General features: G+C 45.2%; 1 protein-coding gene across 1 annotated transcript in view; it reads left to right on the top strand.

The window, feature by feature from the left end:
• PALD1 (phosphatase domain containing paladin 1) overlaps positions 1-15,197 on the top strand; it is a 222,902-nt gene extending 207,705 nt beyond the window's left edge. The window contains exon 20 of the mRNA XM_019484326.2: positions 3,009-15,197. Coding sequence (XP_019339871.2) covers positions 3,009-3,017 — 9 coding nt within the window. The 3' untranslated portion in view covers positions 3,018-15,197. The remainder of the gene's footprint in view (positions 1-3,008) is intronic.
• The last annotated feature ends 414 nt before the right edge of the window (positions 15,198-15,611 follow it).

The raw sequence follows: 15,611 nt of genomic DNA, 5'->3' as shown, positions 1-15,611 counted from the left end.
ACCTTTTAACATAAAAGGGCTGTGTGACTCCTGACCTGAGGGGTGACCTCAAGATTTTTGAAGCTGAAATGTTTAAAATGAGACCCTTAATGATGGCTAAGAGGAGGAGGCAACAGATTTGAGAGGAGGCTTGAATTTGGAGAAGGGTAGTGGCCAGGACATGACTGGCTAATTGAGTGCAGCTGCTCACTTTAAGCAGAGGAAGCACCTCAGGGTTCAGTCAAACCCCTTCATTACCCTATTTGAGCGGTTGCATCTCCCTGCTCTTCACTGGGTCAGTCCCATCTGTCATGCCCGCTGAGCTACAGACATATTTCAAGAAAAGATTTAGTTGAGAGAGAGGTGTTAACTATTTAGGGTTTTTGTTGTTTTTGTACTCCACGTAGTGGCAGTTCTTTCTGTGTCATAAGCCTCTGTAGTACTGAGAATATGTAAGTATACATGGTGTGGAAAAAAAATGATTTGTTGCATTAACAGGACAAGGAAGAAGCAGTAACACACGCTAGTATTGGTTTCCAATACTTTTTCTAAGAGACACTTAAAAATCAAAGATTGATGACTTGGCATTAGCTTCTACTTTTTTTATGAGGGCTATGATGACATGATCATGGCATATAAGACTTATATAAGGGAATGCCCCAGTGTCAATATGCTTTATAGCCCATCAGGAATTTGTATTACTTTTGTCTGTATATGACTCTAAAGACAGCCTAAAATTAACCCAGCCACTGGTTCCTGCCTGTCCTCATTGATGCTCATTTCACTTTCTCATGGAAACCTTATGATTGAGCCTATTTCTGTCCACATATTTGAATAAAAAGCCAAACATAAGCATAGCCAATTTTTGGCTAAGTTTAAAAAATGTGACTCTTGTCTCTACCCAAGGTAAGGACTTTCTCCTGGCTATCTGATGATATTTGTATAGGTTAAACCACCAGCAGCTCTTTCATCTCATGAAATTGAGTAGACCAGTTTATCTAAACATGAGAAGAGTTGCCAAACTTCACCCCAAGATGTTAATAAGAATCCCTAACTACCTAGATAGCTAAAGATCTGGTGATAGGACCTGGAGCCTCTCATCATTCAATAATGGGACAAGAAACCAGAATGCAAAGCCCATAGTTACTGTCAAAGAGTTCAGAAATCCAGCATGAAATAAGAGTAGTAAATTTAGGGCCCTGACAGCTGTTACATTTATCATGTGATTAACTTGTTAATCTCACAATAAATAGTAATATGCCACATTCAACAAATTTATTTGGCTATCAAGTTGGAAACATCACATGCTTCCTTGACCTGGTTTTTATGTTGATTCATGTCTATACCCCAGACTAATAACTATGCTAATAGAATGTTCTTGTCATGGGAAGGTGGTCCCAGGAAGCTACATCAGTTTTAAGGTATAGTCGGTGGGCTAATTCTACTCTGACACACGTGCAAACCCACTGAATGCAGCTGACTTGTCTCAATGCATTCCTTTGCAAAGCAAAAATAGATAGGCTATCTTGGATAGCCATGTATTATCATAGCTCTATTTTTGGGACACCTGAATCTTGTTGTTTTATGGCTTCCAAGTTATTATAAAGGGAGACTAAAAAACTCATTAGAATTGTCATTCAAGTTGGTAAATAATTGACTTTAAAAAGCTATTAGGAAGGATTAATTTCATACACAAAGAAGTTGTTTTAAAAACACCTAGTGACATGTAGCACAGATGGAGAACGAGTTCTGTTGTGGTCCAGGTCAGAGGGGTGTTTTCAGTTGAGATGGGCAGAGTATAGGGGACAGTGGGCACATCTACATGTGCCCCTATGGTGCTATTGTTACTGTGCTGTCATTTAGTACTTCCTTTTGGAAGTACTGTACTAGTTCAATAACAGCCTGTACTGTGAAATGCTAGTGGCGCATAGTTATTTTTAGCTGCTGCGTTGCTATGGCAATGTAGTGGCAACGTCATGGTTTTTGCCTGCAGACTCTATGTCACCGTAGTGTGTTGCTACAGCGATGTAGCGTCACATGTGGATGTGCCCAGTAAGGCTGTGTAAAACAGCACCATTTTGTTTCAACTTCCTTTTTGCCATTTTGATGGGATAGTGTTTTGTTTTGAGGTTTGTTTCATTTCGAAGCACTGCTCCGTATCGTTTTGTTTCATTGAAATTGTTTTGCTGTTTCGACGTTTTGCCCATAGGCTATAATGGGGAAGCACAAAACTGCCCGTGACATTGTCATTTTTTGGCAGATTTGAATGAAAACAGCAGGGATGGTAGTTCCTTCTGCAGGCATGAAGCCTGCCAAGCTTCAAGGAGATAGGTGAAGGGGTTTCTGGGACGCTGCACCTTAAATTCTTGAAAGCAGAACTTGTGTCATTTGTAAGTGTGAAGGCACAGGGGGGTGAAAACTGCAGGCATGGTAACCCCTGCTGACCTTGACTTGTAAGATGTTGGGATGTCAGGAGTGGACAGCGGGGGAGCCATGAGGGGCCTGATCCTTGTTGTGGCAGTGCAGTGCAGCCCCTTCCCTGGTGTGCCAAGCAAAATGCCTTATGTGCCACACTGGCACCTGTGCTAGGGGGTGCCTACCCCTGGTGTAAGGTACATAATAATGAGCATTATTGGGTGTATGTGAAAAGATCCCAAAGTACCTATATTCGGTTTTCTAAAATGACTTTGACATCAACTGTCATTGAGCATCAGTAGAACCTGGAGCAATGGCTCACATTATCTTGATTTCAGTGGGAGTTAAGTGCCTAAATTCCTTTGAAGATCTGAACTTAATTTCTCAAAAATGACTGCCTTGTGACTGAGAATCCTGGTGTTTTAAAAAGAATAATTTTTAGAGAGAAGGGTTTTCCTCACTTCTTGAAAATAAAAATGTTTAAAGATTTTTCAAATATGGCACCTAAACTCAGTAGTTATTTTAGAAAATCTTGGTCTTAATATACACACAAATTTAGGCTCTCATCATAGAAGTGTATGAAAATATTTAGATTTTTTTTATCCACTTTCTAGGTCCATTGAGGCCAGTTTCAGAGCTTTCAGGCCTATTTTCAACCACATATTGAAGACTACTTATGCTCTCTCTGAAATTGTGCATCTTTTACAACTCAATCAAGTGGTGAATGCAGAAGCCCAATCATCAAGACTCCTGGCAGAAGAGATCAAACAGGTTTTTGAACATCTCTCAAACAAATTCCTCAAGTGCAGATTCATTTCTCTAGTACATGTTCCCAGTGAAATTCTGAGCTTCACAGGAGATAGGGAAAAGCTTTCTTGGTTGTCATCTGACTTTTTTTTTTTTTTAGGCAGTGTTAAATAGATAAGAGTATGTGTTTCAGTCTGGAAACTAAAGATTTGTCTTCACTTTTTTGCCTGTGTTTGTTCTCAATCTTTTTATACTACAGGCACCCCTCCATAAGTTTTCTGAATTGAGTGGCACCCAGTTAAAAAAATCTAATTGATAGATTACTGTGTTTACCTCCTTGCAGAGGGACCTGGCAGTGGGCATGGCAGAACAGCCAGGTGAGCCTGAGCCTGCTCTTATCTGCTTAGTTTACTTGCTGATCTCCTAACACCTCACATCACCCTTCAAAAAATCTAGAGGCACCCCAGATTGAGAATTGCTGCCTTAGGCTAATGTACTCTACCTATCCCAAAGCAAACGTTTTATCATGGAGTTAAGTTTTCCAAGGTTAACCCCAGATGTGTTACCAGATTTGCGCATTACTTTGGGGTGTGCTCATTTATTAGGGATATGTTTCTAGGGTCTTGGTAATTCTGTCAATGTGCTGCTTGTGTTACCTGTGTTTCAATACGGAGCTCTATCTCCCTTCTGCAAGTCCTCACCCCCAATGGAGCTATCTTGCAGGACTTAGTTTCAATGGGGCTGGGTTCCTCCAGTCACCAAATCAGTCATACACACAAACACACACAAATTAACATGACACGCCTGACCTGGCCGGGTTGATCAGCATGGACAGGCTGACACCCTCATATGCCAAGAATCAGTTCATCAGAGCAACAATAAGCTGCAGTCAGACACAAGCACACAGGTAAACAGAATCCCTCTGAATCCAGCTGGGTGTCCAGCTGACACCCTCATGGGCCAGCATTCAGTTCATAAGGGCATGTCTGAGTTAAACTGGGTCAATCAGCCTGTACAAGCTGATCCCCTTATGTGTTTCAAGCTCAGCACGTCCCAATCTTTGGCCTCTTGATGAGCAGACGCCACAGTATTTTTGGGCTTCACAGGGATCTTTAGCTTAGGTAAAAGAAGTGTTGCTGCGGAGCTCAGGAGGAAAGAGAAGCAGAGAAGGAAAAATATATGCAGTTACTACCAGTTTGACTATAAAAGTTATTTATTGCTAAGCATATGAAATATATAATGGTACTAGTAGTAATAGACATGCAAAAGAAAAAACAAACAAACACAAACAATTACAATACTACCCTGGTTTCACTAAGTACAATGAGGAAACTTAGCTCAAGCTTAACTAATACAGTTCAGGTTCAGAAATTTATGCCTAGAGAGAAAAGAGAGAGAGAGCGCTGGGATCTCACCAGTCCAAGGTACTCGGGCTGCAAAGCTGACAGGCACAGGCCATAGCACAGTCCTTGAAGAGAGAGACGATCTGTTCTTCCAGCGTCCCAAGAACAACAGGGGATGGTGTCAGCACAGGAGTTTTCTTCTTGAAGTGCACACACTGCTGCTTTTTTACAGATTTTTATACCCTCAGTTCAGCTTTTTCAAAGCATTCTCAATAGTGCAAATCATTGTCTTTTCTCTTGACACGGGGTTATCTGGTTTGGAACATCTCAAGAAACTGATTGATAATCAGGAAACGCATAAGGTTAGGGAGTAACCAGATACTTGGGAGCCAGCTTGAAATTCCTATGGATAGTAGATATACTGATGGGATATCTCATGGTTTCTTCAGAAACAACAGATAGCTTGCAGCATCAGGATTTTGGATTTTTACTTGTTGTGAACAAGCCTCAGCTTAGCATGACTTTTCCAGATCTTACTATAGTCTTTTAACAGACTTAAGACCATTATTGGGGTTCTCGTAACCCTTTTTGGAGAGGACTTCTACCAGTCCTCTCGGAAAAAGAATGGCAACACCTGTGATTAGGGCTCTAACGGGTTGGATGCTGTGATGAACCCCTTTACCATTGTTGAAATGTTGCCCATACCCCCTCTGACTCGGTCTCTTGCCTCAGCATTCCCTAACCTGGGAACCGAGTTTTAGTCAATCAAGTTTAAATAGGCCTCCCATAGTGGGACCGGAGAATGTACGGCCCAAGATGTAAGTGTGAAGGCACTTTCCAGTGAAAACGAGCCTTGCCATTTTCACGCTTGGCTTCCTGGAAGGAGGTGGCAGCATAGGAGCCAGGGCTCTTCATTCATTGTTCTGCTGTGAATTGAAGACATCTAAGGGGAGGAGAGGAAGGGCAGGGAATCCTGTCACCACACCTCTCTTCATATCCAGGCAGATCTGCTCTCATCCTGGTACAGCACAGAGAACTCTCTGTTGCCACCTATAAAAAAAAAAAAAAAAAAAAAGAAAAGAAAACCGATTTGTTCCCTGTCAAGCAAGAAGAGGTCTTAACTGGCATTGTGCTACTGCATCCCAGACACTGTCACCTGGAGGACAATGGGAGGAAGATGGACAAGAAAGGTTAGGGAATGAAACTGCAAATTTAGGATTGCCTATCTGTCCAGGTCCATGTTAGCCATGACATTTCTAGGCCAGGTGCAGTCACTGAAGGCAAATGTCTCATATGATAATTAGAAATGCAAAGCTCTAGAACTTTTGCTGCAGAGATTATGCCTTTTATTAGACCAACTAAGAAATCGCAGAAGAAAAAATTTTTCTGCAAGCTTTCAGGCACACACGCCCTTCCTCAGGCTCAGGGAAAATTAAAGATGGTAAAAAGTTCCCATAAGTAGAAGAAGGGCATCTGTGCCCAAAAGCTTGCAGAAAAAGATATTTTTTTTTTGTGATTCCTTAGTTGGTCTAATAAAAGGTATCATCTCTGATGGAAGGAACCCACAGCAATCTCTCTGCCCCTTGCTGAACAGTGATAGTCAGCAGGGCGGTTGAGGCTCAGCAGGATGCTTCCAAGGGGATGCTTCTGCACACACCCTGTCTTCCCCCAATTTTCAGAACTACCCTGAGGCAGGGAGGAGTGGAAATAAGGCATCTCTAACACACTCTCCCTTGTCTGTAGGATGAATGGACAAATTACAAACTCTCCTTTCTATTACAAAGTCCTGAATTGCAGGCAGCTGGTTCCTATGGCCCTGGTTCATACCTAGCACTGTGTCTGGTATGCCAAGGCTGCTTCTTATCACTTTTTCCACATCTTATCATTTCTGACACATCAGTTTTCATGTCTTCTTCCAGACAACACAAGTGCAGCCTGCAGCAGGCAAGTCTTTGCTAAAACCTGAGAGCAGAGTGGGAAGCTTCTGGACAGACCTACCCCTTGTGTTCAGGTCAGAACTGTTTAACAAGACAGCAACATTAATTTGCTCATGTCATCTACTGCTTTGTAACCCAGACTGAAGTTTTCCTGAATATGCTACATAGGCTTCTTGAAATTCTGGAAGCTGGTAATGGAAACAATGCACAGTCTTTAAGGGAGACTGAGATATATTATATAACATATTAACCACTGACTTTACTATGATACAAGAGAAGAACAATTCATTAAAGTCGGGATTCAAAACCCTGTGCAGTCAATAGAAAGATTTCCATTGATTTCAGTGAGTTTTGAATCAGACCCTAACTGGTTGTGAATCTGAAATGTATTGAAATAACAGACAGACAACAAGCAGCAGCTGCCAACTTTGCAACATCTGAGGGAATTCAGATCCCATTAAAAATCACTGAAAATCCCTAGATCCAAGGGTCCATTCTGAGACAGTTATTTGTGTATTGTAATTTAAAATGCTTTGGGAAGGCACAATACAATTTACATTGTAGACCAGTGTAGCCAAGTGATTTTTTTATGTCCAAGAGCATCTTTTAGCTGCCTATCGCATTAAGGCAAGTTGCTGCAACTTTCCTTTGAAAAAAGTGGCTCAAATAATGTTACTATGGTAAAAATCTTTGCTTTAAGAAACATCCATCGGGGTATGACTGTTTACCTGAAGGGTTTTACTCGAAAGCAATGTGTGTGTGGGCGACAATTAGGTTAGAATGACCTCCCTGCTCTTAAGTACACATTTAAAGAAGTCACTAAGTGTGATACAGGCATTGACAGCTAGTGTAAATCTAGCAGCATAATTGTGGTACATGAGGCATCTATGAAAGACTGAATTGATCCTGAGAAATCTCAGGACATATCTTGGTCTCAAGATCACTGATCATCCAATGAGAGATCTTTTGCTTGTGAGATAATACATTCAGTCTAATATTTGCTTGGATTGGTATGGGTGTCATTTTGCAAACACTGCTCTGAATGATTCAAGTCTAACGAAGTCCATTAGCAGTCTTTTTTATGCAACTAAATTTTGCTTTCCCCTTCTCCCCCAGCCCACCCTGATCCTGTATTTGAGTACAGCTCTCCAGCTCTGAGTGTCAGTGTGTTGGCTACAGATGTCCAGTAGGTTACTTCTTGCATGACTAACTGAGCCTTTGGTCTGCTGACCCTGAACCCAGTTTTCTGGATCAGAGCCAGCACCCTCCCCGTACGTTCCTTCACCTCCTGCTCCTGATCTCCCCATACCAATATGTCATCTATGTAAGAGACCACCCGTTCCTGATCGGGTCCAGCTAACCTCTGGAGCATGGATACAACATGGTGGTGGGCTATAGCTGGGGCATTGTGAAACCCCTGTGGGACCTGGGTAAAGGTGTACTGTTTCCCTTTAAAGGTGAAAGGGAATCGGCTCCATGACTCGGGGTGCAGGGGGATTGCAAAGAAGCAGTTGGCTAGGTCTATTACAGAAAACCATTGGGGACTCTCTTGTACCCTGCTAAGCATGGCAGGCATGTTAGCCACTATAGGAGCCATGGGGCGAGTCCCCTTGTTAATGGCTCGATAGTCAACAGTTAGCCTCCACGATACCCGGTCCGCTTTTAGGACAGGCCATATGGGGGAATTAAATTCTGAATTGGTTTCAATCAACACTCCCTGCTGCAGTAGGTCTGTGATAATTTATTGTATGGCTTCCTCTGCTTGCTTGGGGAAGCTATACTGTATTTGAGGAGGCACTGGATCCCCTATGATCTTAATGCAGGCGTTGATCTGGCCACAGTCACTTTTGCTCCTAGCCCATACATTAGGGAACTGCTGCACCCACTCATCCCCCGAGTCAAAGTCAATGGCTCCAACCCCCTTACACCGTTCCCACCTCCAATATGGGTTTGTCTCACAAGGCTCCCAGGGGTCAGCTGTCTGTGCTCGCCATACAACTCTGTTGGCTAGATCCAGGATCCAGCCTTCCCGGTTGAACAAGGGGGCTCCCAGAATCAACTGTTCAGAGGAGCCCTCTTGTTGAACTCCATCTATATTAATCTCTTGGGGCTCCTCTGGAAATTGGATGCAGGTGGTTACCCCTGTGCACACCACCCCGGTGGACTCCTGCCCTGTAAAGGACTGGAGTGTAATTCGATCTGTTTCAAATTGCTTCAGGTCCTGTTTCCTCCCAAATACATTTAGCACAGCTCCGGTGTCCAGGAGCACACTGGTATGCCCTTGAGTTCCCACCGTAACAGGTATTCGAGGTCTCCCTCCTGGATCCCAATCGAAGGTCCCCAATTTCTCCCATGAGCCAGGGCTTTGCTCAGGGGTCCAATTACGGGGGCTCCATCAGTGCTCCTTGGAGACCGGGGCTGAGGCTGCTACCCTGTTAGAATGGGGAGGTGCTGCTCCCTCCCCGATCAGCTCTGCCATTCGGATAAGCAGCTCGGCTAGAGGCTTTCCATGCCATTTCCCTTTCAGTTCCCCATGCTGAATTAAAAACTTCCACACTGCTGACCGAATCCCGTTTTCCCCCTCTCTTTCCTTTGATACCCTCGGGTTAACCCAGTGTGGGCTGGGGCGATAATTTGGACCCCCAACCCCCCTATCAGTTTTGGGGTATGCACTTCCATTAGAATAGGTAACCATATAATTCGGTGTGTCATTAAGTTTTTCTCTGAACTGGGTGGCTGCATTCGCCCCCCCCTTGATGTCCAATTAACCTCTCTGCATCCTGAGCCCGGAATAGGACTTCTCCCAGCACATATCTCCCAGTCTCTCGGAGTGGCCCCATCAGTCCAGTTATGGACTGATGCATGCCTTCCTGTACCTCCTTCCAAAACCCAGGAGGGTAATCTATACTTCTTATGTCCGATGTCCTTTTGTTCTCCTTGTCTAGGGGCAGAACCATCCCTGACAGCAATCCCAACATAACACACCAGATCACATAGTCCCTAACAGGTTCCCCAGGTGTTTGGTGGCTAGCCCCAAACTGTCCCTTGAATGTCTTTCTCCCCAAACCGATCCTCAAACCCACTGTGCTCCAGAGAATATTGTCTCCCCGAAAGCTGTCCTCCTGATCCATAGGTGCCTGAATCTCTGGGGTGGTGCAAGCCCTTAGTAGGCGGTGCTATTCCCAGACACTCAGGGTTTCATACTCCACTACGTTGAGGGATTTCTGCAACCACTGTCCCAAATTCCTAACGTTAGCAGATCCCAGGGTCTTGCCCAGGGCTGCTAGATCAGCTCCACTGAGGGGGACCGTTACCTGTGTGGTTTCTGTGGGTTTTCCCTGAGCATCCCGAGTGACCGAGGTCCGCGTGATTGCGCTCACCTCGGGCACCAGGGTCTTTTCCTGATCTGACTTAGGGTCTTCAGGAAAGGGATCCCCTGCATCCTCTGGATCTCCCCACGTCTCCCCACGCCAAATCTCTCCTGGATTGAAGGGGATGTCTGGATCCCTGGCTTGGTCTCCCTGGATGACAGCTGCTACTTGCAGGCTGCGCTCCTGGAGTTCGTTTTTCAAATGGTTAATGTTATTTAGACAGGGGCCGTGGTTGACTTTGGCTCCCTTCTCGGCTTGGTCTTTAGCTATTGTCTTTACCAATTTTTGCAAGGCTTCTTGGCTAGCCTTTTCTTGGTCCAATAATTCCAAATGTTGGGCATTGTCTTGATTTATTTTTCTCAATTGCTCATTTTCATTTTCCAAGTTCTGAGACAACCCCTTTAGAGTCTGATTACTGGTTTCCAATTGGACACATTTACCTTTATGATTTGATTTGCTCCTCCTTTTCCTCAATTTCAGAGGCTCACTGAGCTTTTTCCTCAACTGCTGTTTTTACAGCATGCCACAGTAGCCAGACCAAGGCACTGTGTTGCCTTTGAACTGAGGGTTTTTCACAAAGGCAAAATCTTTCAAATTGGGATTCAATGTCCCCTATGGAAAAGCCTGAGGTGTACACATCCTCCCTCCATGGGTTGGGTCCACCCTTCAGAATCTCCCTATGGAGAGGGGAAATTTCCTCCTTCCGTACCCACTTATCTTCTTGGCCTCCTGCTCCAATCTTAGGGGTTTTTTTCCTAAACAAAGACATTTTCCTCAACTTGCCTCAAGCCTGTCAGTTTCCTTGAGCCCTTACGCTCCCAACTGACTCTGCCCCTGCCCCTGCAGTTCTACAACCAAATCCCATCCTTGGGATATGCCCACCCACTTAGGTGACAACTAAATCCAGACCCTCCTTGGGTCTGCCCACCCCCTTGGGTGACTTCTAAATCCAGACCCTCCTTGAGTCTGCCCACCCCCTTGGGTGAGTCTAAATCCTAGCCCACCCCCTTGGATGACTATTGCCCATCCACCTCCGTGGACATGGGTTCTATCTGGAGACACGGTCTCCCCAGTTACCAATCTGCTAATAATCCTAGAATAGTGCCTGTGTTCTCCACCAAATAATGTTGGCTACAAATGTCTAACTCGGGATCCTTAAATTCTGGTTTATTAGGTGGATTGAAACACTGTAATGAAGTTCAATCATAAACCTTGGGGCTGCCCCCCCCTCCCCCCCCACACACATGCACACACGCAGTAGCAAGCTACAAGAGTCGGGTATACCTATCCTACAAGCGCTGGAGTCTGCCGTCGATGACCAGTCGAGGCTTCTTTCAGCGTGGTGTTATCCTCCAGAAGGGGGTTGCTGGCTGGTCCTTCTGGCTGGACAGGTTGGGTGCTGGTCAAGTTGGAGATCAAGAGGGCGCCACAGAGGGTCACTTTTCACTGCTTTTTTATCTGTCCTTGGCAGACTTTGGTGACTCCCCAGTTTTCAGGTTTGCCCAATCCAGGGGTCGTTGACCCTTGTGGGACTTCCCCCCTCGGTGGCTACTGGATGGCATCTGTCAGCCCCAGGGGTCATCCGCATGTACGTGCAGGTTTGGGAGTCCGTTGATGAATTTTGAATAGGGCTCTGGGAGCGGTCGATCTGGAGATATTCAGCCCAAAAGTTGGTCCCCGGCATTGATTAACTCAGGCCAGGGCTTCTAGCTCTTGATCAGTGACGTTTAGAGATGTCCCAGTTGTTACATTGTCTTCTATTGATTTCTTCCGTTGGTTGATCTGCGGTTTCCCTAGGTGTTAATTGCTGTCTGCTACTGTGTTACACATTCAATCACTGATTCACTCACTCTTTCAGGGGCCCGCCTGATACAGGGAAGCAGCAGTTTGACTCCTGTCCTTGTTAACATTGTTACTAAACACATTTACAGTTGAAAGTTGAAAGGTGAGGAGTATAAAATTTAAGCTACAAATGCCATGGCACACAAATAGATAAAAATACCAAAATACATGAGGAGATACAAAATGCACACATACAAATTTTAAAACACAATTCCTTATCTTATAGTGAAAGAAAGAGGAAGGAAGCAAAGGTAGAAGAGGAAAAACATATTCAAAGAGGGGAGAGCAAATGCAGGCAAGAGGAAAAAGGGGCTTTCTTCTACAAGTGCACTGTATTGTTTAGAAGTTTGGAGTGGACATGAGAAGACCTGAATTCTGTTTCAATTTTGCCACTGGTGGACCATAAGCTCAATGGATAGGGAGCTTAGATAGGTAATAAGACACTGCTTGTTATAGACTTCCCAAGGGGGTGGTGCAGTCCTCAACCTTGGAAGTCTTCAAGAGGAGAATGAACAAACACCTTGCTAGGATCATTAGATCTCAACGGTATTCCTGCCCAGAGTAGGGGATTTGGACTCTATGATCTTCCAAGGTCCCTTCCAGCCCTTAATTTCTATGATGTTATGATTCTATACAATATACAAAGGAATCTCAGGAGGTTCAGCAAGGACAAGTGTAAAGTCCTGCCCTTAGGACCATGAACAACGTGTGCACCTGGCAGCTGGGGGGCACAGGTGCGATGGTGGTGGTGGGAGCGTGAAGGAGGTAAGTGCGGAGCTCCTGCAGATGCTACTGGCACTGTTGGCAGCAGGGGGGCAGCAGTGAGTGCCAACGAGAGGTCAGCAACCACCAGCAGGCACTGTCGGCAGCGCCTTTTTGTAGGGGGTGCACTGCCACGCACAGGCGGTGCACCCCCTATGCGTCACCCCTGCTTAGGACAGAACAGTCCCATGCACCAGTACACGCTGGGGGCTGACTGGCTGGGCAGCAGCTCCGGAGAAAAGGCCCTGGGAGTTATAGTGGACAATAAGCTGAATATGAGCCGACAGTGTGCCCTTGTTGCCAAGAAGGCTAACAGCATACTGAGCTGCATTGTTACTTGTGTTGCTAGCAGGTCAAGGGAAGTGATTATTCCCCTCTATTCAGCACTGGTGAGGCCGCATTTGGAGTACTGTGTTCGGTTTTGAGGCCCCCACTACAGAAAGGATGTAGGCAAATTGGAGAGAATCCAGTGGAGGGCAACAAAGATGGTGTGGGGGCTGGGGCACATGACTTCTGAGGAGAGGATGAGGGAATTGAGCTTATTTAGTCTAATGAAGAGAAGACTGAGAGGGGACTTTATAGCAGTCTTTAACCACGTGAAGGGGTATTTGAAAGAGGTTGGAGCTAGACAGTTTTCAGTGGTGGCAGATGACTGAACAAGAAGCAACAGTCTCAAGTTGCAGCAAGGGAAGTTTAAGTTAGGTATTAGGAAGAATTTTTTCATTAGAAGGGTAGTGAAATACTGGGACAGGTTACTCAGAGAGGTTGTGGACTCTTCATCCTTGCTGGTTTTTAAGACCTGGCTTTACAAAGCCTTGGTTGGGATGATCTAGTTGGGGATGGTCCTGCTTTGTTTGTAAGCTACTAACTGATCTTCTTTCAGACACGAAACTAAAACCAGCAGCATAGCGGCTGCTGCTGCTGCAATGGAGGAGATTGACCTGAATTTCCTTCTCATCATCTTTTAACAAATGAAAGTATTTAGTCAGAGCTAATGAGCATGTCTGAGCAGTAGGGGTCTCAGGACAATGCACTGATCTCTCATTCAGTGACCACAAACTCTTGAAGGTCCTTGTGTTACTGTCTTCAGCCAACACCACCCTCTCTGTTAACTGCAGTTTGACTATTTTTAATTTTTCATGAGCATTGCTTTAATGGTGCCAGAGAACCCTTCCATGGATTTTTATAGTACTATCATGGGATTCTGACAGACAGACATACAGGTCCCCGCCTCACTCATGGTGCTTTACATAAAGTGCCATGAGTTAGAGCTGTCCACCTGACCCATGAGTTAGAGCTTCTTGGGTTGCTGGGGGAGGATCAAGCTTCACTTTGGAGCCAATCAAGCCTGAGGAGCCTGCCTGCAGCCTCTGTCCCCTAGCTCCACCCTCCTTCCCAACTCTGGTGCTGTCTGCATGAAGGAAGAGGAGAAGTGAGCTGTGGGTTGGAGTTTGCCTGGCCTGAGTTGAGGAGGCTGGGGGGGGGGGGGCATAAGGGGGCTCCAATCCACTCACTCCCCCCACCCCCAAGCTCAGGAGGAGCAAATCCCAGCCCACAGTTCACTCCCCTTCCCCTCTCCCTTCCTGCAGACAGCACTGGGAGCAGGACTGAGCTGATGCAGCCCAGCCCCAATCATGCAATGTGTTGACCTCAGGGAGCAGACGTTCTCTAAGTCACTCCAAAGTGGAGTGCTTTCATCTGATCCTTCACTAGATAAGGGTTAATTTGTTGCACAATGGGCTACTTTTAAAGTGCTCTGAAGCTGTGCACATGTGGCACAGCAGGGCTGGGGAGTGCTTTCAGGGTTCTGATTGCATGACAAATGTAACTTCTGTCCATGCCCATGCATATGACTTATCCATTCAGCCACTGTCTTTATTTTATATGTCACCAGCACTAACCATCAACGTGATGGTGGCATAAACAGTTCTGATGGGAGGGGTTTCCATTCCTCTCTCTTTTCTTTTTTTGTGTTAAATTTGGAGGTCTAGAAAAGTAGTTCATAACTGCTGGTTGGTGGAAAACAAAATTTATCTGATGTGCTCTCTGAGCTCTTGTTTGCATACACTTAGGCCATGGTTTGCTTAATTTTGGTTTTGCCATTTCAAGTGTAATAGAGGCTGTTTGTCATGCTCTGTCTACACTCCAGTAAGCTGGCTTCTTGTGTGGTGTGATTGGCATGGAGATAATAAATGACCTGAGGTGGTGGGGGCCGCCTGCAGCTAGGGAAGAGGAGGCGAATGTATATACAGCTAACTGACTGTTAGATATGTGGGAGGGTATAAAAGGCAACCTTGTCTTACTGAGATATATAAAAATGATGTCAAATATATTTATTGGAGGGCTGAAGCTTCATGTAGCATTCACATGATCTAGTTTGCCATATATTGGCTTAATTGTACTCCTTTCTTTCTTTTTTTGTCTTTCCACCACTCACTGGTTACCCTGACCATTAAATGGAAAAGTGTGGCTGCAGTTTTGTCATGTCTGCCTGTTGTTAGGCTAGTGAGGATGAGACAAACCCCCCCCACCAAGTCTGTTGTCCTCTCCAGTGCTAAGAACTTCCCCCACTGTGTGTTTTTATTAGCCAGGGAATGTGTCATTCTTGATGATTTGCTTCAAGGCTCTTTGTCTGGCTTCTTGCTTCTGATTCACTAGTTATGACATACTGACCTCTGTGTTGGAGGAAACAGTAGAAGAATTGTCCAGTTGCTTATAACAGCTTTTTATTGCTGGCATAAGTTTAAATAATTTAAAGCAGTGAATAAACATGCAAATAAATCAAATTATTTTGAACTCTAGAGCTGTCTTGGTGGGATTAAGAATACCAGCGAATAAGATCTAATATGCTGGTACCTATGTGTTTCATAGTTTCATAGTTGGTAGGGTCGGAAGGGACCTGAGGAGATCGTCTAGTCCGACCCCCTGCCATTGCAGGAAAGAGTACTAGGGTCAAACGAGCCTGGCCAAATGTTTGTCCAGCCTCCTTTTAAAGACCCCCAGAGTAGAAGCCAGCACCACTTCTTTTGGAAGTTGGTTCCAGGTCCTAGCCGCCCTGACAGTGAAATAGCGCTTCCTAATGTCTAGCCTGAAACTACCCTCTGCTAACTTGTGTCCGTCGTTTCTTGTAACTCCCGGGAGTGCTCGGGGGAACAGGGACTCTCCCAATGCCTGCTGGTCTCCCTTGACTAGTTTGTAGATGGCCACTAGAGCCC

This window comes from Alligator mississippiensis, chromosome 6 (assembly GCF_030867095.1).
Source record: "Alligator mississippiensis isolate rAllMis1 chromosome 6, rAllMis1, whole genome shotgun sequence".
Classification (NCBI taxonomy): domain Eukaryota; kingdom Metazoa; phylum Chordata; order Crocodylia; family Alligatoridae; genus Alligator; species Alligator mississippiensis.
This window is presented reverse-complemented; position numbering and strand designations above follow the sequence as displayed.